At 35.0% G+C, this 25,369-nt stretch overlaps 2 protein-coding genes across 6 annotated transcripts; both read left to right on the forward strand.

Moving 5' to 3' along the window:
• The first annotated feature begins 608 nt into the window (after positions 1–608).
• Positions 609–19,081, forward strand: LOC126714505 (histone-lysine N-methyltransferase, H3 lysine-9 specific SUVH4). 5 transcript variants are annotated; one of them, XM_050414681.1, is made up of 17 exons: positions 609–1,374; positions 1,477–1,542; positions 1,724–1,762; positions 1,953–2,027; positions 2,605–2,659; positions 2,812–2,921; positions 5,719–5,898; positions 6,249–6,347; positions 13,169–13,267; positions 14,669–14,718; positions 14,811–14,899; positions 15,560–15,719; positions 15,861–15,966; positions 16,066–16,248; positions 16,838–17,074; positions 17,849–17,962; positions 18,495–19,081. In XM_050414681.1, the coding sequence occupies exons 1-16, from the start codon at positions 922–924 to the stop codon at positions 17,960–17,962; spliced, it is 2,115 nt and encodes a 704-aa protein (XP_050270638.1). In that variant the 5' UTR covers positions 609–921; the 3' UTR covers positions 18,495–19,081. The 5 variants fall into 5 exon arrangements, with proteins under 5 accessions (XP_050270638.1, XP_050270637.1, XP_050270639.1 ...); XM_050414680.1 differs by having other exon boundaries at positions 18,511–19,081; XM_050414679.1 differs by lacking the exon at positions 18,495–19,081 and having other exon boundaries at positions 610–796; positions 879–1,374; positions 17,849–18,295.
• A 1,380-nt stretch (positions 19,082–20,461) lies between these two features.
• Positions 20,462–25,058, forward strand: LOC126714507 (proteasome subunit alpha type-4-like). The gene is made up of 2 exons (XM_050414684.1): positions 20,462–20,644; positions 24,066–25,058. Exon 2 carries the CDS (start codon positions 24,078–24,080, stop codon positions 24,828–24,830), a length of 753 nt encoding a protein of 250 aa, XP_050270641.1. The 5' UTR covers positions 20,462–20,644; positions 24,066–24,077; the 3' UTR covers positions 24,831–25,058.
• Positions 25,059–25,369: the final 311 nt, after the last annotated feature.

Genomic DNA, 25,369 nt, shown 5'->3' on the forward strand with positions numbered 1-25,369 from the left:
TGTTTAAACAACGAAAACTGTTGTTTAAACTCCACAACACGTATTTTCATATACTTTTTCACCCACACATGAATCTCTTACCAAATGGTCCCATATCACCCACAATTATGGCAAACGACTCAATTGAACCAATAAAAATTTAGGGGGGTCAAATAAAAAAATGGCAATTCAACTCCAAATCGGTAGATGCCAGTGCCACCAACAAACCTCCTAATTCTCTCTCTCATTATTAATCTTTTATCTTCGATGACCGTGATCACCCCGTCTCCTCCACGTCAATCACGTTGCAAGAATAATTAACAGTTGAAATATCCAAATTACCATATATAAAATATACATATTTGCAGTTAAAAACTTTAATACTTTATTATATGACTCTTAACGCATACAAATATAAATTTTTTTAGGTACATTTTGTCCCATTTGTCACTCAAACCGCAATTACACATACACATTCTCTCTCTTTCCTTTTACAGTCAGCCTTGATGCTCATTTGTTTGCGAGGTAGATGAAAAAGTAGAGCGGGAATCCATAACAATAGGAAAACTCAAAAAAAAAAAAAAAAAAAAAAAAACCAAAAGACAAAATATAAAGCTATAATAAAAGGCTTGTCCACTTCACTCTCACTGCCCTCTGCTGCACTCCTCGATTCTTGTAGTAGAAACTAATTTTTTTTTTACTATTACTCCTCTCTCTCCTAGTCCTATCACCACCGTCACCGCCACCATCAACTCTCAAAACCCTAACAAATTTTCAAATTCAAATTCAAATTCTTAATCGTTAATTTCAAAATCAGGTTTGGCCGTCTAACACTCACTTTATTTTCAACTTTGTTTGATTTTCCTTTCATTTCCGTACATTTTGGGTTTTGCGTGTAGGTAGGGTTTTTTTTTTTTCCTTTTCTCTTTTGGTGTGGCGAAGATGGTTGTGCAGTCGCCGAAATGTGTACAGGAGAGTAGTATTTCGAACGGAGAGGTGAGTTTGAGGACCGATTCGGAGTTTCAGAAGAGGGTGAGTCCGAGGCTCAAGGAGAAGCAGCGAGTCGAGAAGGAGCTTTTGGTTCGGCGAAGAGTGGAGCTCTTGGATGACAACGAAGAAGTTGTAGCGTCAGCAGTAGGAGGAGGAGGAGGAGGAGGAGGAGGAAGCGAAGAAAAAAGCAGCGAGAAGAAGAAGAAGACCTATAAAAGGAGGTGTATTGGTGGAAATGTGAATCAAGAGGAAGAGAAGAAGGTTAATGGAGAGGTGGCGAAGAGCGCCGAAGATTCCGAGGCCGGAAATGGCGCCGTTAAAAGCGTGGTGGCTGAGAAAAGTGACATTGCTAAGGTCAAGGAGACTATCAGATTGTTCAACAAGTACTACCTCCTTCTTGTTCAGGTTTGTTACTTTTTTTGCCCTCTCTTGTTTTTTGGTTTTTGTGTTTGATTTTGTGTTTTGTTTGTTTTAAATGCGTATATGTATTTTGGATTGGGTGTGTAGGAAGAGGAAAAGAGGTGCAGAAAAGTCGAAGCCGATAAGAAAGCCTCTAAAGTTTCAAAATCTAAGGTTAACATTATCTTTTTTTTTTTTTTTTTTTTTTTGTGGTTTTGGATTTTGGTGTTTATTAGGGTTTTTATATCTTTGAAATTGATTTTGGGGTGAAGGGGGTTGATGGGTTCTATTTGTATATTGTGATTTTGTGTTTGCTATTGTTTTATTTGCTATATTAAGACATGGGTTTGTGCAGAAAAAAGAGTCAAAAGCAACCAAAGGCTCGAAATCTAAGGTTAGCATCTACTTTAGTTATATGTTCTTAGGGCTTTATTTTTATGTACAATGGTGTGTTTTGTATTTTTATCACCAGGGTTTTTATTTGTTTTGCTTTGATGTTGCATTTTGAAGCTTTATGGGTTGTATATTGTGATTTTTAACTGCTGTGATGTTTATGTGCTATGTTAACATACTGATTTGTGCAGAAACTGGTTGTCCCTGTCCTTCCGGAAGATACAAAGAGCAAGGCCAAGCGACCTGATTTGAAGGCCATATCTAAGGCAAGTTGAGAGTTGAAGGGCTAATGGTTCTTTCTTAGAATCTTCACTATAGCTTTCTAGAAATAATTTTTTACTATGCGGTAAATCATCATCATCCATTTCACTAATAATGATTGCAAAACATGACATTTTAATTTTAATTTTTTTTATACTAATTATTACGTCATTTTCCTTTGGACCGATGTTACATTCTTCCCTCTTGTTTGTTTTGAAGGGTTTATCTCTTATGTTATATTTTGTACTAAACCTTAGTCTGAAACATTCTGAACAATAGCCACTTTAAAGCAACTCATGCTCTTAATCTAGTTTTACCCTTTTGCTCTATTAAATAGGCACTAAAATATTTTGTGTGAAACATGTAAAGTAACATGGTGTTTCATGGTATTAAAGGTGATGATGGTAATGTGGGAATGACATAAGTTCTTGAATCCATCTTCTTTGTCTATGGTCATATTTCTGAATTATGATAATGGTGAATGATGTTGGTTGTGGAGAATATGATGGTATTAAAATGGTTGCAGTTACAACGTTCTGATAAAATCCACCCCTTGTTTTTCCAAATGAAAATCTCTGGCAGATGATGGAGAATGGTGAAATATTGTACTCTGAGAAAAGAATTGGTAATATTCCAGGTCGGTTGCTAGCTCTTTTGTTGTGTTTGGTAATTTGTGTTTTGCTGTTGTTTGAACTAGTTTATAGCTTATAATCTTTAATATCTACTTGTTCACTTACATTGTAATTAGTTTTTATTAGAAGGTATTGATAAATGCTTTTTTGATGGCAGGCATTAGGGTTGGGCATCAGTTCTATTCACGGGCTGAAATGGTTGCTGTTGGTTTTCATAGTCACTGGCTGAATGGCATTGATTATATGGGGCAGAATTACAGCAAATTGGTAATTTAATCTGGTTATGGGTGTTTGAGAATGCAAGCAATACATTTTCTTCCTATAGTTTTTCATTTTTCATGACAAGTATCATGATTGGATGTATAATTAATATAAGGCTGTCGTATTAAATAAATAGTCTTCTAAAATTTAATCAATTGACATGCAGATGGATCTGTTGTTTGGTTTTTTTTTTTTTTTTTTAAATTTTTTTCTTTTGGTACTCATGGAGTTTATTTTAATAGGTAACTCATGGAGGATATTGAAAATTTGAAAATAGGCTGTACTGAAATGTTCTTTTATGTTTTTAAAAGCTTTATGAAATGATATTGCTCAAGCTGATTCAGTGTTGGTAAAAGTGCGCTTTAAGCGCTAAGGCTCTAGCACTTTTTGCCTCCAAAGCAAAGCGCACTTTAAAAAAAAGCTCAGTGTGTTTTTTGTGCTTTTTTATGTTCAGATAAATAACCCAAAACTGAACTGTAACCATTGGATCCTAACATTATTGACGTAAACCATTGATTTGACATATTTTTAGTGAAACTTGTCTTGAAACTCACAACCCTATAGTCCTCTATTATTATTTTTGTTATGCTTGTCCTTTTCTCCCTGAAACATTAACCCATCCATCTTCTTCTTATTTTATATTTTTCCCCTTCAAGTATCTGCTTGGTACCAATTACCATAATTGGTTTGTCCTGAAATTCTTAGTTCATTTGTGGGAAAATAAAAAATATGATATAATTTATTTTTGTTAATCGTTTAATTACTTTGGTAGTTGATGTTAAACATAGTACTACTTATATTGAGCAATTCTTATAGACTTGTAGTCATTAAGTCGTATAATTAGTGATTAATATTAGTAATTAGTAACAGGGCATTATGGCTACTGGAGATTCAAGAAAGGATATTGCATGGAAGTTCTCAAATCTAGCAGATCTAAAAAATAATAATGACTTGACTTGCAATTTTTGTGGTAAAACTCCAAAAGGAGGACATATATAAATGTTATATGAATTATATAAAATGTCTTATTTCAATTTATATAATTATTTGATCACTTGATTGTTGTATTGTCCATTAATAATTATTTTCAAATTTATTAAATCAAAATTTTAAAATGTGCGTTTCACTTCAATCAAGCTTGCACAAGCTTTGCGCCTAGGCTCCAAGAAGTCTTTGCGCTTAGGTGTGCCTCACTGTTATACCAACACTGAGCTAATTGGCTTTTCATTAGCACTATCTTCTTAGTGGCTTTATGTTTTATAGAACTAAATTTTTATTGTCTCTTAGAAGAAATCTATTGTGGGATGCTAAGCTAAATACAACCTGCACGGGTAGCAAAGTTTGTTGGGGTTCTTGATGGGAACTAGAGGTCTTAGGTTTGAAATGGTATCGCTCAACATTTTATTCTCATATGCTTAGCATTCGATAGCTTTATGTTTTATATACCTAAATTTTTTATTCTCTTGGAAGCACTATCTTTGAATACTAAGCCATTTACTACTCAGGTAGCATAGTTAGTTGAGGCTGTAGTTTGGGAACTAGAGGTCTTAAGTTTCTTGGTTCCACACTACCAATGCATGCCATTTGCTATTTACTTGTCTGCATATTATACTTAAAAGCATTGTTATGAATACCATTCTGTTCTGTCTGGAATGGCCAGAATAGTTTGTACCAGCCTCTCAACCAGAACGAATCACCCCTTTGTTCCACTTCGAACTGAATTTTGGTTCATGCTGGCCTGTTCCGGCCATTCCGGCCGGTTTCGGTGAATTTTGGTTGGTAGAACAGTTTCGGCCAGTATTGAAAAATGCATAATTTTTTTTGATACTTTCAAGTTTAATGACTGTTATTTACATGAATAAACCTACCCACGGCACTCACCACCGCTTCGCGGTAGTCTTAACACACCCAGCAGCTTGCCCCTTCTTGGCTTCTTCTTTGTGTTTCAACCTTTGTTCTTCACTCCTTCACTTCTTTTTATTTTTTGGTCTGTCCATTTTTCCTCCAATTTTTTCTTTTTGCTTTTTTTTTTTGACTTTTATATTCCACTTTTTTGTTTTGTGAGCCACTACACGTGACTAACATGGGAATTTGAAAAGTAGAGTAAATGTTTCAGCCTTTGTGTCTTTTCATTTGTAGCCTCCACCTGATACTCTTTGGGCCTTTTTTTTTTCTCCCATAATCTAGTAAATAATAAATCCTATCGTTATTATATTTTTAAAATATTGTTATTATTGTTATTACTATTGTGATTATGATTATTGAACTTGAGATTGATATATTAGTTAAAATATGGACTTATTTTAATATTTTTTGTAATTTATATGGGTATTGACCAATAATATATATATATATATATATATATATATATATATAGAACTGCAATTTTGAAATGGTACACCGAAATAGACCGGTACCGAAATATTTCGTTCCAGTAGACAAACCAAAATTGGCACCGAAACGGTATTGATAACATTAGCTCAACTAGTTGGCACTTCCTAATATTTTCAATGGAGACATCAAGGATTTAAATCCTCCCTCCCCCAACTATGGAATTATCATATACATATATATTTAAAAGAGAATGCCAACTATTTACAGTTTTGCTATTTTTATAAGTTTTTCTGTTGTTCTTTAGTGGTATAACCTTGTATATGCTATGCTATGTGTTTAGATGCTGTACTGTAAACCATGGACTAAATAATTAAAAGCAATCCCTGACGAAATGGCATTTGTTCTTGTTGATGTGGTTAGGAATCTAAACCAAATTAAAATTCATGAAAAATATTCTTTTTGGAAACAGGAGGAGCACAAGGGCAAAACATTCCCACTAGCAGTTGCCATTGTTTTGTCTGGCATGTATGAGGATGACTTGGATAATGCTGAGGATGTTTTATATACGGGTCAAGGTGGACATGATTTAACTGGTAATAAACGTCAAATTCAGGATCAAAAAATGGAACGTGGAAATTTGGCACTCAAGGTGTGTATTTTAAAGCTCTCCCATGTTTGAACATTTTTCTGTCTATAACTCACTTGCATGGAACTTGTCACGATTCTCCTTATAACCAAAGTGACTTTATCTTTACATTAACCATTGTGTGTGTGTGTGTGTGCGGACTGGATCAACAGTTCGAGATACACTCTGTAGTTGATCCATTCTTCTTTTATTTTAATTTTTATATTTTGGGTTAGTCCTGATTTTAGCCAGAAGTTCAGTGTGATCTAATGAGGGAAATCAGTTTGCCACAAGAACTAGTGAGAGTGTATGAAGTTCCTTCTGAATTTAAAATAATATTACTTGACTTCTACCTGATGTGCATTCAATTGCAGAACTGTGTGGAACAGAAAGTTGCTGTAAGAGTCATTCGTGGCCATGAATCTAAAAGCAGTTACTGTGGCAAAGTTTACACGTATGATGGCTTGTACCAGGTGATTTTCTAAAACATCTCTATATAATTTGTTTTATTTCTTGGGTCCCCATTGACTTCTATCTTGCATTAGTTTCATTTACCTCTTAATTTTTTTGAGTTTCTTTGCTTGAAATATCTAAGTCAGTGTTGTTAAAAGCGCTGAGCGCACTTAAGCGCAAAGGCCTCCTGGAGCCTAGGCGCAAAGCGCAAGCGCGCGCCTGATCGATGTGAAGCGCACATTAAAAAAAAAAATTTAATAAATTAAAAAAAATGATTAATGATCAATACAACAATCAAGTGATCAATTAATCATATAGATTACAATAAATCGTTTTATATAATTTATATAACATTTACATAATTCTATTGTGCTTTACAAAATATATGCAACCATGATATTTGATGGCCATAATTACAAAATATGGTTGAATCAAAATAGAAGTATAGAACCAAAAAGGCAAAGGCTAAAAAGTACTAGAATGTTAAGTAATGTTATCTTTGCCTAACAAAATCAATGCAAATATGCAATGAAATCCTAATCTACATAATCATCATCATTCTCATCAAGCAAGGGACCATCATCATTTTCATCACAAGATTTGTAGCCCTCATCATTTTTCTCATCCTTTTCATTTCCATCATGAGGAGCATGTTGTGAACTAGAACTTGAACCTGTAGCTTGTCCTAATGGTTCCATTCTTGATCTGAAGTTGAATATTTCTTCTTCAACTCCAAAAGCTCTAGCAACATTGCTCCATGTCAAAATATCATCATTAAACACAAGATCATCTTCAGCAACTTCTTCTACTTCATCTTCTTCTACTCCTCCAATCAACCACTTATTGCTATAATCTACATCTTTCAAGGAGATTGGATCAATTGTGTCACGCAAATTATATCTCCGCTTCAAGGCTTTGTTGTACTTGATATATACCAAATCATTCATTCGGGATTGTGCTAACCTATTTCTTTTCTTGCTATTCACCTACACAATCCATATAGCCATATATTAATATGCATAGATGATGATATCATGATAATTAAATTATGAAATAAATTTCACAATTAAGTCCCTAACTTTTTAGTCACTCACATGTTCAAACATACTCCAGTTCCGCTCGCACCCTGATGAACTACAAGTTAGGCTAAGAACTTTTACAGCAAATTGTTGTAAACTTGGAGTTGAAGCTTCATAAGCAGATCACCAATTAGCTGTTAAGGAAAATAAAAAATGGTCTTAACTCTTAAGTCTTAACCCTCAACTCAAACTTTATAAGAACTAAATAATTTTTCCATTTAATAAAATGGGCAAACTAATAAGTAACAACTAACAAAAGCTAACAAAGCAAATACTTGGTGCTTTTTTCTTTCTTTGCCTCTTAGCCATTTCCAACCCAAAGAGGCCCTCTTCTCTCTTATATGATGTCAACTCTTCAAGAATCTTATCTTTTTGATTAATGTTTGGAACCAACCTTTGTATGCATTTGTATAGGCCAGCCATCACCTCTTCATCTTGCTCAATTTCAGAGCGATTATCATAAAAAAATTCTGGATTCAAGAAATAGCAAGCCGCATGCAAAGGCCGGTGGAGTTGACAATCCCACCTTTGATCTATTATTTCAAAGATTTCTTTGTATCTTTCTTCCCTTCCATTAAAAGATTTTTCAATTGCTTCTTTAGCTCGATCCATAGCCTCATAAATGTATCCCATGGCAGGCCTTTTCTCTCCATCAACCAATCGAAGCACACGAACAATAGGACCTGACACTTTAAGGCTATAGACAACAGTGTTCCAAAATGTAGCCATTAGAACTGTTTGAGCCACCCTTTTTCCTGTTAGCTCCTTTGCCCACTTGCTACGGGTCTAATCCTCTGAAGTAAACATTTTTCTCAAGTTTTCCTTTTGCTTATATATACTTGATAATGTGAGAAAGGATGTAGCAAACCGAGTTTTAGCGGGCCTAAGCAAGTTCCTTTGCCCTATAAACTGTCTCATCATGTTTATGAGACCAGTACGGTTATATATATACCCAGTAAGCTCAATTGCCCTTTTTATTGTTCTCATGATTGTAGGAAGCTTTGCAATGTCTTCCAACATCAAATCCAAACAATGGGCAGCACATGGGGTCCAATACAAATGAGGTCTTTTTTCCTCCAATAATCGTCCTAATAATGTAAAAATATAAGTATGACAATTAGTAACAATTAAGAAAAAAATAAAAAGGGCACTTTGGTCGCCACTGCAATGGAGTTATTTGGAAGGTCGTTCCTCTTTGTTTGATGTGGTGTATTTGGAAGGAGAGGAATAGTAGATGCTTTGAAGACTTTGAGCGTGCTATGCTTGACCTCAAGCTTCTTTTCATCCGAACCTTACTTGAATGGTTCTCTGTGTGGAGAAACCATCCTTTTTCTATTTTGAATTTACTTGACTTTTGTAATTTTCGTTCTTGACTTGTTCCACCCTGTATACTCCCTGTGTGCTTGGGTGTATCTTTTTTTATTATCTATGAATTCTTATTACTTATCAAAAAAAGAAAAAAGAAAAAAAGAAAAATAAAATATGAATACTATTTTCTAATTTCATGAGATTAAGATATATAGTTCTATATATAACTTCTTACCTGCCATCACATAACTTGAGTCATTATCAGTTATAACTTGTATAACTTTGTCTTCTCCAATTTTCTCCACCATGTTATCAAGTAGTTGAAACATCCTTTCTCCGGTCTTCATATATGAAGACGCATCAATAGACTCGATAAACATGCTTCCCTTAGAGCAATTCACCAAAAAATTTATCAAAGATCTATTACTTTTATCTTTCCATCCATCCGACATAATGGAACATCTAGTTCTTGCCCATTCTTCTTTATGGCTCTTCGTTATATCATTGGTGTGGACTACTTCCTTTTTCAATAAAGGAACTCTCACTTCATGGTAACTTGGGGGCTTCATACCAATTCCATGTCGTCCAATGGATTGAATTGTAGCATTGAAACTATCATAATTAACAGCATTGAATGGAATTGCTGTTTCATACATCCACCTTGCTTTATCAACACAAGCCTTTCCTCTTAACTCTTTCTTGTAAGCATCATTAATTGTTGTTTGGACCCCCTTTCCACTCTTTCCCATTTGTGTTGATTTAGGAGGAGAGACAAATGCATCCATAGGACCTACATGCCTTGGTTTCTTTTTACTAGTGCCACTGCCACCTACATTTTGCACTTGTTTGCCATGATTATCAACTTCAGCAACCTCATCTTCCTCTTCATCAAAAGCCACATCATCAAATTCAGCCGTCAAATTTACTTGCTCTTTTTCTGTTTTTTTTTTTTTTCTCAGCATATATTGATTAACTTCTTCCTTCACATGTTCAGGGCACTTTTGACAGCCAACAATAGCTCTATAACCTCCAACCAAGTGTTGCTTAAGTCTATAAGCCCCTCCTTTTGCAACTTTCCCACAGAAATTGCAAGTTAAATCATTTTTATTGTTTTGATTAGCTAGATACGCATACTTCCATGCAATATCTTTTCTTGAATTTGAATCTCCAGTAGCCATAATGCATTACTGCCCTATAACTAATTACTAACGTTAGTTAATAATTTAATCACTTAATAAATTTAAGAAAAATTCAATATGAGTCTAAGTGCTATGTTGACATATATTAAAGTGACTAAAGTTACTAAAAAATTAAACACATAAATAATTTCATACATTCATACATTTTTTTTTTCATGAATGACCCAACTAAGAAAGAGAGTAGCTTTGGGTTTCATTAATGAGGGAAAAAAATGGAACAGGTTTAAGAAAAAGAAGAAGAAGAAGAAACAGAGGAGTTGTGTGTCTGGGTCGTGGGTTTCAAAATGAGGAGAGAGAGAGAATGGAATAGGTTTAAGAAAAGAAAAAAAACAAAAGAAGAAAGAGGAGCTATGTGACTATGTCGTGGGTTTCAGAATGAGGGGAAAAAAAGAGAGAGAGGAAGAGAAGAAGATTGAGGTCTGGGTTTCAAAAAGGTAAAAAAAGAAAGGTTTAAAAAGGAAGAATATAAAAGAGAGAGAGAGAGAGAGAGAGAGAGAGAGAGAGAGAGAGAGAGAGACGTACCTTTGAATCTTTGAGCTTGATACCGAGAGAGCACTGTGATTGGGAGGGAGCAGTGGGGTTGGGAGTGTCTGATGTGTTCGTTTGAGTGGTTGTGGTTAAAAGTTAAAAAATATCTAAAGAGATAGGCTTAGGTGTATGGTAGCACACCACACTATTAGTTTTTATAGATTAGATCAATGGCTTATATAAAAAATATTTAGATCTAATGGCTAAAAATTAAATCAAGACTTTTTATAAAAAAATATACGAAAAGCTCAAAAAAGCACGCTTAAAGCGTGCTTTTGAGAGGGAGCTTCGCTTTAGAGGGAAAAAGCCCCAAGGGCTTTGCGCTTAAGCGCGCTTCTAACAACACTGATCTAAGTTCTGGATGCATATAGTTAATTTGAAGAATTAAGTAATATAAACAAAGATAACTAATTGGGGGATATATTTTTCTTTCCAACATGCATGTGGTACTTTATCATACTTGGAATTGAAAATTTTGCAGTTGGTTAAAGTGTTCTTAAAGTGCAAAGCATGAAGAGTGAAGTGCTTTTTACACCTAAAGTGAATTGTGTTTTAAAAAGCGTGGCTAAAATGCAATTTCTTTGTAAAGCACACTTTTTTTGCACCTTTCTTGGGTTTTAAAATGCAATTTCTTTGTAAAGCACACTATTGGCATGGGCCCTTGATTTGTTGAAAAATAGTCACCTTGTGGTGTGATAGTGATACACTACACAATAAGATTTCTCCTCATTATAATTTCTATAAGAAGAGGAAAAATATTGGAGGGCCCCATGGTTTTATTTCTTTTACATGATGGATCTAGTATGGTTGAAAGATAGATTACAATTAGTGGTTGATCAGGAGAATGGAGAAGAGAACCCAATTAATATGCTGAACATGAGCTTGTCCTCGATGATAATTACTTGACATTGGATATTTTTTGGGGTGGGGGTGGGGTATTTAGATGAGGATGATGATGAGGGTTACAGATCTTGCAATGCATTGCTTTTTTTAGGCATAGAAGTCACTACTTACAATTCTAGTGCTTTTTGGTCTTTGCTTTTTGGTGTATCTAATACAACAATGTACTTCATTTTGACTATGCTTATCAAATATTAAAGTTGTGTTACTGTATAGCACAAAATAATTATATAAAATGCTATGTTTAAATTTTAGTGATTTGTTGTAGTTGATCACTTGATTATTATATTGTCCATTAAAAATTTACTACATTATGTTTGTAAAACGTGTGCTTCAATCAAGCACATATTTTTACTTTGCACCTAGGGTCTTGGAGGCCTTTGTGCTTAAGTGCACCTCATGGTTTCACTGACAATGAATTGTTGGCTTTATCCTGAATATGCACTACTCAAAATAAAAGACTCTACGTGGTAAAAGTAAATAATTCCTACAGAATTTTCTTTTGTGAATGTGTTCTTGGGTTAAAATTGCCTTTTTATGTTATTTCCACTATAATATTTGAAGTTTATTTTTTATTTTTGGTCTCGGTCTTGATGGAGATATAGCCAATGCTAGAATAATGGTCAAATGACCAAATTCACTCTTTCTTGACAGTTTAAGCTTTTGGGACCGGTAGCTTATGGGTTTTAGATAATACAGTCCTAAGTTCAAACCTTGTCTTTACTCTAACTCCCATTTAAAAAATTTTAAAATCTCACATGTGCCCCACTTTTAAAGGGAAAATTTGGGCCCACACATGAGGGAGAGTGTTAGAATAATGATTAAATCACCCTTTCTTGATTGCTTAAGATTTTTGGGCAAACAGTAGTTTTTCAGCTAGTTTCTAAGATTTGAACAGTGTGTGATGGTTGATATGGCTTTCATGTGTTGGTTTCATTTGTTGTTCATTTGTCTTATATTTGTAGAGTTGTGAATTTGTCATATGACAATGTTAGTGATGATGATGCCCAAGATTTATAATTTTATTGTATTGATAGTCAATTTTTAAGCAGAAATTTATTTTGGTTAGGGCTAGCATTTGGTTATCTGTTCTTTTGTCTAATCTTTATGTGAAGGTCCTTGTTTGGGCACAAATAATTCATATATGAAACTTTGCAATTTTTGAGATTAAATGATGGGAGATAGAATGAGTTATTTTTGTTGAATTCTTTGTACCGCTTATGATGTAAAAAAAGAAAAATTTCATAGCTAGTGCACAAGGCCTTTGCTTCTCCCGGGTTTGTACTACTTTTGATGAGATTTTGATAATTTTGATGATAATGTTTGCAGCCTAGTTGGTTGGAGGCTTGGGATGAACTGTAGACCTAGACATCTTAGATTCAATCCCCACTAAGAGCTTCCCTAGATTACCTAATACATGGTTTTGGTGAGGTTCCACATTAGAGCTTGTTTGGCATCAGCTTCAGTTTTTAGCTTTAGCCTTTAATTTTTATGTATCGCTTTTTAAGACCTCACTTTTTCCTGTATTTTCTCACTTTTTCAAAATTTTTCGAGGTACAAGTATACTTTAGCACACTTTTAGTAAAAAACTAAATAAGCTGTTCTCAAACGAACACGTCATAAAATTTTTTTTTTGCAACATATATTTGATCCAATCGTTTCAGTGGTGGGGGATCTTTTGAAAACTATTCATTGATTGCATTCTGATATTAAATTTTTTTTTTTTGCTTTCTTAAACTTGAGAGATCTATGAATTTTTGATTTTCCAGTGCACGCAATTCACTATAACTTTCCATTTCTTCAATCAAATTTGCTTTCTCTTTACAGGTTGTTCACTACTGGGCAGAGAAGGGTATTTCTGGATTTACCATATTTAAGTTTCGCCTAAGGCGACAAGACGGGCAGCCACTATTGACCACTAACCAGGTTTGCATATTTTCATTGATTGTCTGACAGACATGCCTATTGTTCCAATATTGATTCTGGTTTCTGGATAAGAGGAGTTTGGCATAGATGATTAGTTTGATTGGAGAGTAGGCCAGCCCGGGTTTTTTTTTTTTATAATTTTTTTTAATGGCATTCCCATGTCGGATTCTAGAGTTGTGTCTCCCCTTGAGGAAGAAAGAAGAGGGTGACTACAAGGGAAGAAGAAAACAAAAGGTCACTCTAGGCGTCTTACAGCAAATTGAGTTAGCAGATTTTATCCCAACTTTGTGGAACACTGTGTCTGTCAAGTATGATACTGACTGGAGAGTGATTGGTCTTATTGGAACCTGGCCAATGGTTTTCTGGAATGCTGTTAGAATTGCCCTTTGAACATTTGTTTGGTTGTTTGATTAGGAAATCTCAAACGTTGAAGACAGCCGAGGTATTGACATATTGTGGGTGGGAGCTTATCTTTAGTTAGCTGCTTCTGAAAGAGGAAGATACACTTTATGCTCTAGTTATGTGTCAACAATAATTGAGTATATCAACTTATCAAAAAACAATAATTGAGAATATCAGCCAAGTGATATGACAATGTTTGTATGTCGTAGTCCTGGCTACTCATGTCAACTAAATTATACCATTAAGGTCCATTTGGGTTGGGAGGATGCAAACTGTAGGAAGGATAGAAAATGTTCCAGTTTTCCTTAGTGTGTTTGGAGAGGATGGAAAAGTGAAAGGATAGAAACTATAATTTGAATAAATTTATAATTATACCCTTATTACATAAAGAATGGATAAAAAATATTGGGCAAAATAGTAAATTCCAAGTAAAAATCATTGTATCCCCAATTTGGGAGGATGGTTTTTGATGGACCCAGTTGTCACCCCTTTCCATTCTTTCTCTTTTCCACCACACCAAACAAATTTTAACTCTCATATTCCATCCTACACTTTTTCCACCCAACCAAATGGAGCATTATGAGTAAGCAAGGTACACTAAATACACAACCACCTCTCTATTGCTTTTTGTGGAGGAATATCTAGCAACTCAAATGAAAACAGTCATTTCTGAGCAACTAATTGCAGTAGGCCTTGTTCTGACAGTGTGGAGCCATGTCACATGTTTTGAATTCTGTTTGGAGTTTGTTGAAGACTAGCTGGTAGTTACTTTTAATAAATTTCTATGATCTGAAATTTTACCCTTGTCTTTGATTACATGGTTGGCCTTCTGTAATGAGTCAGATGCCAAGCTAATCTCAGATATGATGTATACTGTTGAACTGTATTCTTTCTAATTTCTAGAAAAGTTTGGATTCCATCTTCATTTAGACTATTCTTGTTTGGCAAGCCAGTGAGCCTTTAATGAATCTTTAGTTTATAAAAGTTCTCTAATTGCAGGTTCAGTTTTCTTATGGGCGTGTGCCGCAGTCTGTTTCAGAAATACGTGGGTACGTAAAGAACAAAATATCAAGAATCAAAGATTTTATATTCTAAATTGTAAGTTTAAACTGTGCTTAAATTTTATTATCTTATGGCTAAGGTTGGTGTGTGAGGACATCACTGGTGGTCAAGAGGATATTCCCATTCCAGCTACAAATTTGGTTGATGATCCACCTGTTGCACCCGCAGGCAAGTTAAACAGTAGCTTTGATACATTTATGATGGGTTCCCTGATCTTAGGAATTTTTTTGAGAATGTTGGCTTGCCATGTTGTCTCAGTTTTGTTCTTTGCTAATGGTTATGAGATTAGATTGGCTTTATTTAATTGATTTTTATCCTCAACAAGCCTGTTTAAAGCACTTCATTGAGTTCATTGTTTGGCTTATTTGCCAATTAAGGAAAGTGAGGTTGAGTTTCTTTTTCTAATGTTGTTACGTCCAAATTTGCGATGTTGGCATGAGGCTCTTAGGTTTCTGAAAACTTTCTGAAGACACTAGGTTGGCAGAAGAGATGATGGGGAGGAGGAGCATAGAAAATGAGGGCCACATAAAATAGAGGGAGATGTGTATTGGCTTGAGGTTGGGATTGCTAAGGTGTTCAGATGGGCTGAAATATTGAGCTTAAGTTCAAGCTCTATTTTTGTGTGTTACAAAGAAGCTTGGATGAGCATCTTTACAAGCCTAGCACATTCTTCTCTTGAAGAGTATTACAACCAAGAGCCATCTCTAACATTTCTTTTGTTAAGGCTTTGTTATTGTATTTTCCTTTTGCATTCTCGCTTCTAATACTGTTTTTCAGATTGAATGTAATAAAGTTCTTTGGTATGCTTGTTACATACTTAACTTTCAGGTTACAAGTATTGCAAGTCTATACAAGTTGCAAAAAATGTGAAGCTTCCCACAAATGTCCCTGGGTGCAACTGCAATGGAAAATGTGTGGACCCCAGGACTTGTGCTTGTGCTAGGCTTAATGGCTCAGACTTTCCTTACGTATCTCGTGATGGTGGCAGGTGAGAAGCTAATTGATAATATTAGGCTTGATTGAATTTGTTGAAATATGTTTTAGGTGGGAGGACTTTAGCTTGAGTTATAGAGAATTTATATGTTAATATATGATTTAATGGTGTCCTTGCATCTGTTTCATCTCCCAGATTAATTGAAGCCAAGGATGTTGTCTTTGAATGTGGTCCAAATTGTGGCTGTGGACCAGATTGTTTGAACCGTACATCTCAGAGAGGGCTGAAGTATCGACTTGAGGTAGAGCTTGTTTCCTCAAGTTCCTAAAATGCTCACTATCGATCTAAGACTATCAACAAATTTAAATGATACATGAAAATCTTTTGGTGGTGTTAACAGGTTTTCCGCACTCCAAAGAAAGGGTGGGCTGTTCGATCTTGGGACTTCATACCTTCTGGGGCACCAGTTTGTGAGTACACAGGAATACTTATGCACACAGAGGATACAGATAGTGTCTCTGAGAATAATTATATTTTTGACATTGATTGCTTGCAAACAATGAGGGGTCTTGGTGGAAGAGAGGTATTGCTATTTTAACCTCAATAAATTTGCATTATGCATTTATTACTTTACTAAATCAAGCTGTTCATTTGCTGTTATGTGCTATATAAAACTACATAAAGGTGTCTTTGTCCTGCCAAAGCTTTAACCTCTTAATTTTTTTTTTAATGTTTTAGTGCTTTGAGATCAAGCAGCAGCATTTCCCCTGAAATGAAGTAGGTGTATTATCTTAAAGTTTTGGATTGTATTGATAAATTGAAGTATGAATCAAGAAGCTAAATTCTGCTTGATTGAGAACAAGTCTAAAATAGTTTCATTGTCCATATGATAAGAGTTTATGGACATTTGTATCACTTGTTCCTGTGTTCCATTTTTCCATTTGCTACTAATGAAAGTATAAAACTTTATTTAAAAATTTCGAAGAAACAAAATCATGATTGAAACTGATGGGACTATGTGAATTTTTCTATGGTGAGAAACTAAATGTCTGATTTATGATCTGCTGATTTATGCTGCTGCCCTTCATCTACGTATGAATTAATGTACTCCTTATCCTTGTTACTTTCAAGTCGCACTGAATTTATATTGTCTGATATTTGTTCCTTAACAGAGGCGATTTGGAGATGTATCTGTACCAACAATCATTTCTTCAGACAGACATGATGATCTGAGATCAGAAAGTGTGCCAGAGTTTTGCATCGATGCAGGTTCAACCGGAAATATTGCCAGGTTTATTAATCACAGTTGTGAGCCTAATCTTTTTGTCCAATGTGTTTTGAGCTCACACCATGACATCAAGCTTGCTCGAGTAATGCTATTTGCAGCAGACAACATACCTCCTTTGCAGGTTCTTCACTGGTTCTCTCTCTGTGTGTGAGTGTGAGTGTGAGTGCCATTTGGGGTGCGGTGCGGTTTTTAATGAAGTTTTTCCAAACTTGTTAGGCTTGTTGTCTTGATTGTTAGGTCTACCTTTGCTAGATTCTCTGTCCAGATAAGATCTAGTTTTCTATTGGATTGGTTTGTTGAACTGTTGCATATTTCCATCTACCATAATTTAAAAAGAAAGTGGTTTACTGATTTTGAGCTTTTTTTTATGAGTCTAATATTATGCTGTAAAATAATAACCATATATGCTTTCATGCTAACATCATTGATTAGAAAGTGGTTCACGTGTTTAGCAAATTGTTCAACTACAAACCCATTAATCCATTCCTTTGATGAATTGAGGAATGGGTTAGATTTGAAACATTGCATATGTGTAAGGATGAGTAAGGCTGGAAGAAAGTATAGGTGTATGCTTGCTTATGTTAAGTGGACATGCTACTTAGGACTGATAATGCACTTGATATTTTGGTTGGACTTCCGTTACTTTTAGAGTCTTTTGCAAAGGTGGTGATGTTCATTGTTTTCTCAACCCTTTTTTTAGCAGAGCCTCTAGGTAGAAAAACAAAGTGGTGAGATTCATTGACGTGTTAATTGTGGGTTTTTTTTTGCACTGCTATGATAATTTTGTTCGAACAGTCTTTTTTGTTGTTGTTGCACTGCTATGATAATCTTGCACTAAAGAGTATTTTTTCAACTGATATTTGAAGTGACCAACCATTTTTTTTTTTTCTTGTAGGAACTGACGTATGACTATGGCTATGCCCTTGATAGTGTGTATGGTCCAGATGGAAAGATAAAACAGATGGCTTGTTACTGTGGTGCGCCAGATTGTAGAAAGCGGTTATTCTAGGTGCTTAATTGTGATGAACACCTCTTCCTGTCAGCTCTTTTGGTGAAACATTGGTTTGCCCTAACATTTTGTACACTGTGACTGTTCGCTGATTTGAATTATGTAACCAACTACATCCTGAGTCCCCTTTTTTGGTGGTTCGTACATCATTTTTACTCTTAGGTTCCCCTGCGTCCGTAGCAAGTTGCCTATATATGGATTCTGTAACTGAGGGACTAAGAAAAAAACTCTTGATATAGAAATTCTTGATGAAAATCAATGAAAAAACATTAAAGTTGATACAAATGTGGTTACATACAATTTAATTAGATTTTAAGATTTCTCTCTTTTTCATTTATATTTTGTTACTTTCAGATTTTTCTTCACCTCTAGTGTAGAATATGGAGAGGGTTGCCAAATTTGTTGCAGTAACCGTCATCCTCTGCACTGCTGCCATATGCCTATATGATTACAAAGCTATATACATGTTATCTTTTAGTATATATGATCTTATTTGATTGCTGCTGAACAGAAAATGCCTTGTAATATGTAGCTATCCTACTTTGAAGGTAATGGCCATTTAGCTTCAATCCAACAGGCAACCAAAGCCATGAACATGACTTCATGCTCAGAATAGCTTTGGGGAGAAGGGTTATTCTGGAAACGTTAAACAGGTAACCTTGCACTTCAACAGAAACTTGTCTTTCAAATGATGTACAGGCCTAGAGGGAGGCAAACCACGTGGCAGACTGGATACTGATCCCAACCTATTGCAAAATGAAATTAACTCCAGGGATTTTTACCTGGAGTTCGAATCTGAACTCATCCTGATGGGGCCGGAAATGCCTGAGCTCAGAGGCTCTTGGCAGAAGACTGAAATGGAAGCGACACCATTTTTTTGGTCTCTATTTATTTTCCGCTTAAACAAATTGGATGATCTTTTTTACTTCGATATTGATGAGTAGAGCCTTTTTTTCTTTTTTTCTCATTACTCGTTCCGTTCCTTTTTATTGGATTTCTACATATCATTTTTTTCATTACAAATCTTTTATGTAATATACCTCCCGTTTAAAATTTTCAGTTCCAAATTTTAATTAGACGTGAGACGTGATTTTATTTGATTGTGTGCTTTATGTGGTTTTTTCAAGCTTATTAGAATTTTTTAAATGCCAATGGTCTTGTATGTTCGATTAATATCCGTTGAGAATGGCATCTATGACAATCTTGCAGTCTCCTCAATTATCACAGAATGAAGCTTTGTAACCCTTGCATCAACTCAAATCGGGTCTCCAATTACATCTCTAGTTTTGCTGACCTGGAGAATTTTCCCTTTGGAATCTCTCCAAACCTCTTCAAACTTGATTTTGTTTCAACATTGGATGGGGCTGTGTGGATGGAATACCTAGGCATTCAAGTGGACTTTGAAAATTGAATCGGACGATTAATGGGAAAGGAGATTGCTTGTTGGTTCTCTGGATTGATCAGCGACGTGATAAATAATTTTTTTTAATAATTCTAAAATTACTAAAAATAATTGAAATTAATATGTAATAAGCCGTGATAAATATTTTTTTTAATAATTCTAAAATTACTAAAAATAATTGAAATGAATATGTGATAAGCCGTGATAAATAATTTTTTTAATAATTCTAAAATTACTAAAAATAAATGAAATGAATATGTAATAAGCTGCTTTTTTTTTTTTTTTTCAATAACATTACCCCAAGTCGTCATTGGTCTTGATAACAGACTTTTATAAATTGTATGAGTTCTGAAATTATTGAAGGTGATTTGCTTTAACAAATTGGTACAATACACCAAATGTACAGAGAATTGTATGGCTACATTAATGTGGGCTTAAACCTAGCATCTAGTAAATTCAAAAAAAAAAAAAAAAAAACCCTAGCATCTCGTATGGGCTCCACTCAAGGATTTGCTTAGTGTGGTGAACTCTTTGCAAACAGTAAATGAACAATTGTGCACCAATGTATGTAATTATAGAAATTTTATATGGTAAAAACAATGATTGTATATTAACACTTAATCATACTCCTTATTGTATTTGTAGTAGATAAACATTTATCACGAATGACACCACATTATCTTATTGTCATATCTTATCTCTTTCAATTTAAGAGACTTATGATTAACTTTTTGATTATATAATTTTCTTATAATTACGTACGCTGATATGCAATTGTCTCTTTATTGTGTTCAAATGTTCCACCACTTTTCTAACTATTTTTCAGTGAAGGTTACTTCTCCTTTTTTTTATGAGAAAAAAAAATCTAAAAAAAAGGTTGCTTCTTCTCATTACATTTTTAATTTTATAATTCTTGTCTAGGAATCATTGTTTCACCCAAAAAAAAAAAAGAATAAAAAAAGGGAGAGTTAAAGTGGGCTGCTTGGGTTGGAAGTGTAACGAATAGGTGTTGGCCCACATATGTTAGTAAAAAGTGTTGGACTCGGCCCATCCAAATCACAAGGCACAGCCGCGTACGAAAAAAAGGAGCGTTTATTTATGTGCAGATTTCTTGAGAAAGAAGCAGAGCTATTGGTTCTCTTTTTAAAGGCAGATTGAGAGAGAGAGAAAGAAGATTTATTTTAGCAGAGGGGACTGAGAGAGCGAAGCTATTCAACAAGCTTTCACCCAGGAAGAAACAGTGAACGATCGAAGCTTTCAGTTGGTCCGATCTGCATCTGGTAATCAAAATATCTCTCGACATCTCTTTCTCTCTTAAACCTCACTCCTCCACATTTCTGATCTCTCTCTCTCTCTCTCTCTCTCTCTTATACTTAGACTAGGTTGTTGTAAAAACCCTAATTTTGTTTGCAATAACAGCATTCAATTTTTGCATGAACCCTAGAACTGATCAGTATATGCTGTTATTGGCAGGGTGCGCTAACCCTTGAATTGTTTATACACTAAATTGATTAGGATATTCAATTTTCCTTGAATTATTTGTGCACAAAGCTTCCACTTTTATATTTTGATTAAAAGTAATAATAGATATGGCATAGTAAAAAATAAGAACAAGTACAATAAATTATATTTAACATCAACACTAAAAGAAAAGAAAAGTTAAGTGAAAAAAAAAAAATTACATTGCTGCTTTGAGGCACATGAAACTGTGTCTTAGGTGTGTCAGTATTGTGACGGACGTGGAGAAGTTTTTGTTGTGTCCGTGCTTAGGTTGCTACCTATCAATTGTGAGTAGGGATATCTTTCAAACAATAGGGCCCTCCAACTACTTAGCGCCTGCTTGTTTATTATTTAATCTTATGCTACTGAGCTTGGCTATGGAATATGTCGTTAAGTTTGAGAGTTTTTACATCAAAGAGTTCTAGATTGATAGTAGATAAATGAATAGGGAGCTAATGGAGCATTTGGTTCGTGGAATCTAATGTACTCTCAACATCCAGTTCCTAGAAGTTTTGGCAGGCATAGAAACATAACTTTTTGGAAGCTGTGCCGCATTGCATTATGTGGTGTTTTTGGCGAGAACGGAATGCTAGAAGTTTTGTGGGATGTGAATGGACTATTTTTGAATTAAAAGCCTTTTTCTTTCGTACTTTGTTAGATTGGAGTTTTGCTTTTCATTCTCCTCCTTGTTTTACTCTTTTAGATATGTTTGAGCTTTGTAATTTGAATTGATGTACTTCTCCTTCTCCCTGAGTACACCCTCGGTGTACTTGGTATGTTTCTTTTTAATAAATTTTTTTCGTTACTTATCCAAAAAAAAAAAAAAAAAAAATCCAGTTCCTAGGAATATGATTCCTTATAAATTAGATGATTGGAAATGTAATTATATCCACTTTTGGTTTGTTAGGAGAATATGAGGCCACCATGTTGGGTTTATTCTTAGTCCTTTAGAAATTAATTATTCTCCTCAAAATGTCAAGCGTATTACCCATCACTTATACATGGCTTCTACAAATAAATAATGAAAAATATAGTATGAACTGTGAATTAAGTCAAATCCCTTAAAGTGAAAGTTTATCATTTCTGATTGACACATAAAAGACTAAAATAATTATTTCAAATTCTTTTGTTTCATTGTTATCAGGGGGGATCAGGCCTTGTCTATCAAACTGATTTATTTTGTTCAAACACTAATCAGTTCTGAATAGAAGAAAAAGAAAAAGAAAAAAAATCAAAGTTAACAATAATTGTTAAAGGTGAATATATATAAAGGAAATTTAATGCATAGCATAAGACCATAAGCACCTGAGAATAAAGAAGAGATGTTTGATTAGAAAAGTATTCTGTTTTAGTTAGTCAAATGGTATTAAATTGGGGGTGTAATTGTCACTTTTAAAAAGAAGAACTTTCCCAAGTTATGGGAATGTGGATAATTTAAAGTAAATTCACAGTCCTACAAATGTGAGGGGTTTTGTGCCTATCCCTTGATCTATTTGCAACCAGAACTAGGAATGCTCTGGAATGAGGAATTCACTTAAAATTCTCAGGAATCCTAAAAGATTATCCCAAATCAAATGAAGTGTGAATCTCTATTACCTATCAAAAAAAGAAGAAAAAAAGGAAGTGTAATCTCAAATATAAAATATATTATTTTTCCTCTGTATTTTGGAAAGGGCAATTCTACATTGTAGTGTTGATTCTTTCTTTTACTAGTTACCATTTATTATTATCATCAAATCATTATGCTAATGGCTATCATATTCGGTTTTGGCAATCATATTCGGTTTTGGCACGACCCTTGGAGTGGTCCTACTCCTTTGAAGGAATTATACCCGAAATTATTTGCATGTGCTGTGGTTCAGGAAGCTCTGATTTCTGACATGTTAATCTTTGCACCAGATGGGGGAGGTAGGAGTTGGAACTTCCATTTCCGACATAATTTTAATGAAGGGGAGTTGAGGAGGTTTTATTCTTTCTATGGGCATGTTTCTGCCAGGATTCCTAGTGGGAAGGGGGAGGAAATCTTGATTTGGCAGCTGAATCGTAATGGTGTCTTTGATGTGCGATCCTTTTATATTGCTTTTTTGAAAGCCCCTTCTGTTTCTTTCCCTTGGTAGATCATTTGGGGTGTAAAGGTACCTAAAAGAGTATCTTTCTTTTTATGGACTGCTGCTAGGGGTGGGATTCTCACAATTGATAACCTTGTTAAGAAAAACTTGCCCCTTGTCAACTGGTGTTGTTTATGTAGGTGTGATGAGGAGACTGTGGATCACCTTTTGATCCATTGTAAGTTTGCATCTGCTTTGTGGAGTGAGGTCCTTAGTATGTTTGGGGTTCAGTGGGTGATGCTGGACACTATTGTTTCTCTTCTTTTTGCTTGGAGGAATTGGTTGGGAACTTACTCTTCAAAGGTTTGGAATTTGGTGCCAGCTTGCCTTTTATGGTTGGTATGGAAGGAACGCAATGCCCGAACTTTTGAGGGCGTTGAGAGTCCTATAGATAAGTTGAAGACCTTGCTTGCTAGGACTTTGTTTGAGTGGTCTCGTACTTGGGGGCTTACGCATTGCAATTCCTTGTTTGATTTCCTTAACTCTATTAGTCTTTCCTTATGATTTGATTGTATCTGTTTCAAGGGCAGTGTGTTTACAATCGTAAACACATTGTTCTTTTTCATCAATAAAACTCTTATTATCTATCAAAAAAAAAATTATGCCAATGGCTATCATACTCAAGTGGTATGTTTCCTAAAATATTGGTGGGGTCTGGTTTCAATCCTTGAGAGTAGATGGATTTGGCTGTGGGAAAGCTACCCCCATCTTGTAGCCTTCTATTACCTAATGTCTATTTCTACATATATTTGTGTGTTTTTGTATGTGTACACATCTTTTTTCCTTTTTATATATTACCTGAATCATCTGTTAGCATTTTGAAATAGCTTCTAAATCTCTTCAAAGTTGCAAATATGTATGCTTTTGATTCATGTTCATGGATGCTTTCTAAATATGTTTTGATTATCATATCTCAACATATGTACTTCAAGTGCTTAAGTTGGGTCTTCTGCCTGTTTGTGTGTGCTTTGGCTTCTAGGTTTGTCCTATTTTCTCTACTCTAAATTTTTTTGTAGGTTAGCCTTGTTAATGTTATTTCATTTTGGTTATTTGCTCATTCAAGTCATGATAGTTTCCTTTTTTATTGGTCCAGGTCTAATTCAAAATGTCTCGGAGATATGACAGTCGTACAACAATCTTCTCTCCTGAAGGTCGTCTCTTCCAAGTTGAATATGCAATGGAGGCTATTGGAAATGCAGGTGCCGCAATTGGGATATTATCAAAAGATGGGGTTGTCTTGGTTGGTGAAAAGAAGGTTACTTCCAAACTCCTGCAAACCTCAGCTTCCACTGAGAAGATGTACAAGATTGATGATCATGTTGCATGTGCTGTGGCTGGAATAATGTCTGATGCCAACATCCTAATTAACACTGCTAGGGTCCAAGCCCAACGCTACACTTTTGCTTACCAAGAGCCCATGCCTGTTGAGCAGCTAGTTCAATCTCTCTGTGATACAAAGCAAGGGTACACACAATTTGGTGGCCTCCGGCCTTTTGGCGTTTCATTTCTTTTTGCAGGATGGGACAAAAATTTTGGGTTTCAGCTTTATATGAGTGACCCAAGTGGAAACTATGGAGGTTGGAAAGCCGCAGCAATTGGTGCAAACAACCAGGCTGCACAATCAATGCTTAAACAGGATTATAAGGATGATATGACAAGGGAAGAGGGGGTCCAGCTTGCACTGAAGGTGCTCAGTAAAACAATGGACAGCACAAGCCTAACTTCAGATAAGCTTGAATTAGCTGAGGTTTTCCTCTCTCCTACTGGCAATGTGAAGTATCAAGTTTGCTCACCCGAGACTCTGAACAAGCTGTTGGTGAAGTTTGGGGTGACCCAACCAGCCGCTGAGGCTTCTTAAATTATGTTAATCTATACTGTTTCATTAAAGTACGTTTTCTCAGGATGTTTTGTTGTATTTTCATAATTCCTCTTTTGTATTGGATTGCAACCAATGTGTTTGATCTTTCCATCTAATTCCTCTCAGATGTTCCTAGTATTTAATCGGGCATGTAGCATAAAACCTAATTTCTCACATTCCTGGTATAACTTCTTTTATTTGGAAATTTGATCTACTTCTTTTTGGTTATTTTAGCATGGAATTTGTTTCATCTTTGTGCAATTTATGTATTGTAAGAGGTGTATAGATGGATTTAAAGATGATGTCGTAGTAGATGCTGCACTCCAGTTTTCTGGAAAGAGCTGAATGTGTAATGTTGGTTGCTTCTATTTGTATTTTTCCTCGAGCTTAGCTTCGAGTAACAGATGACTTGGGTGACACACGAGGTCCTTTAGATCCATCGGATTGCCTATTCTCGATAAACAAATTCAAACATTTTTGAAAACAAGTCTACCCTTATAATACCATGTTATCACTAATCCTTGATGCTCATGAACATG

The sequence above is a fragment of the Quercus robur genome, chromosome 2 (assembly GCF_932294415.1).
Source record: "Quercus robur chromosome 2, dhQueRobu3.1, whole genome shotgun sequence".
Taxonomy (NCBI): Eukaryota; Viridiplantae; Streptophyta; class Magnoliopsida; order Fagales; family Fagaceae; genus Quercus; species Quercus robur.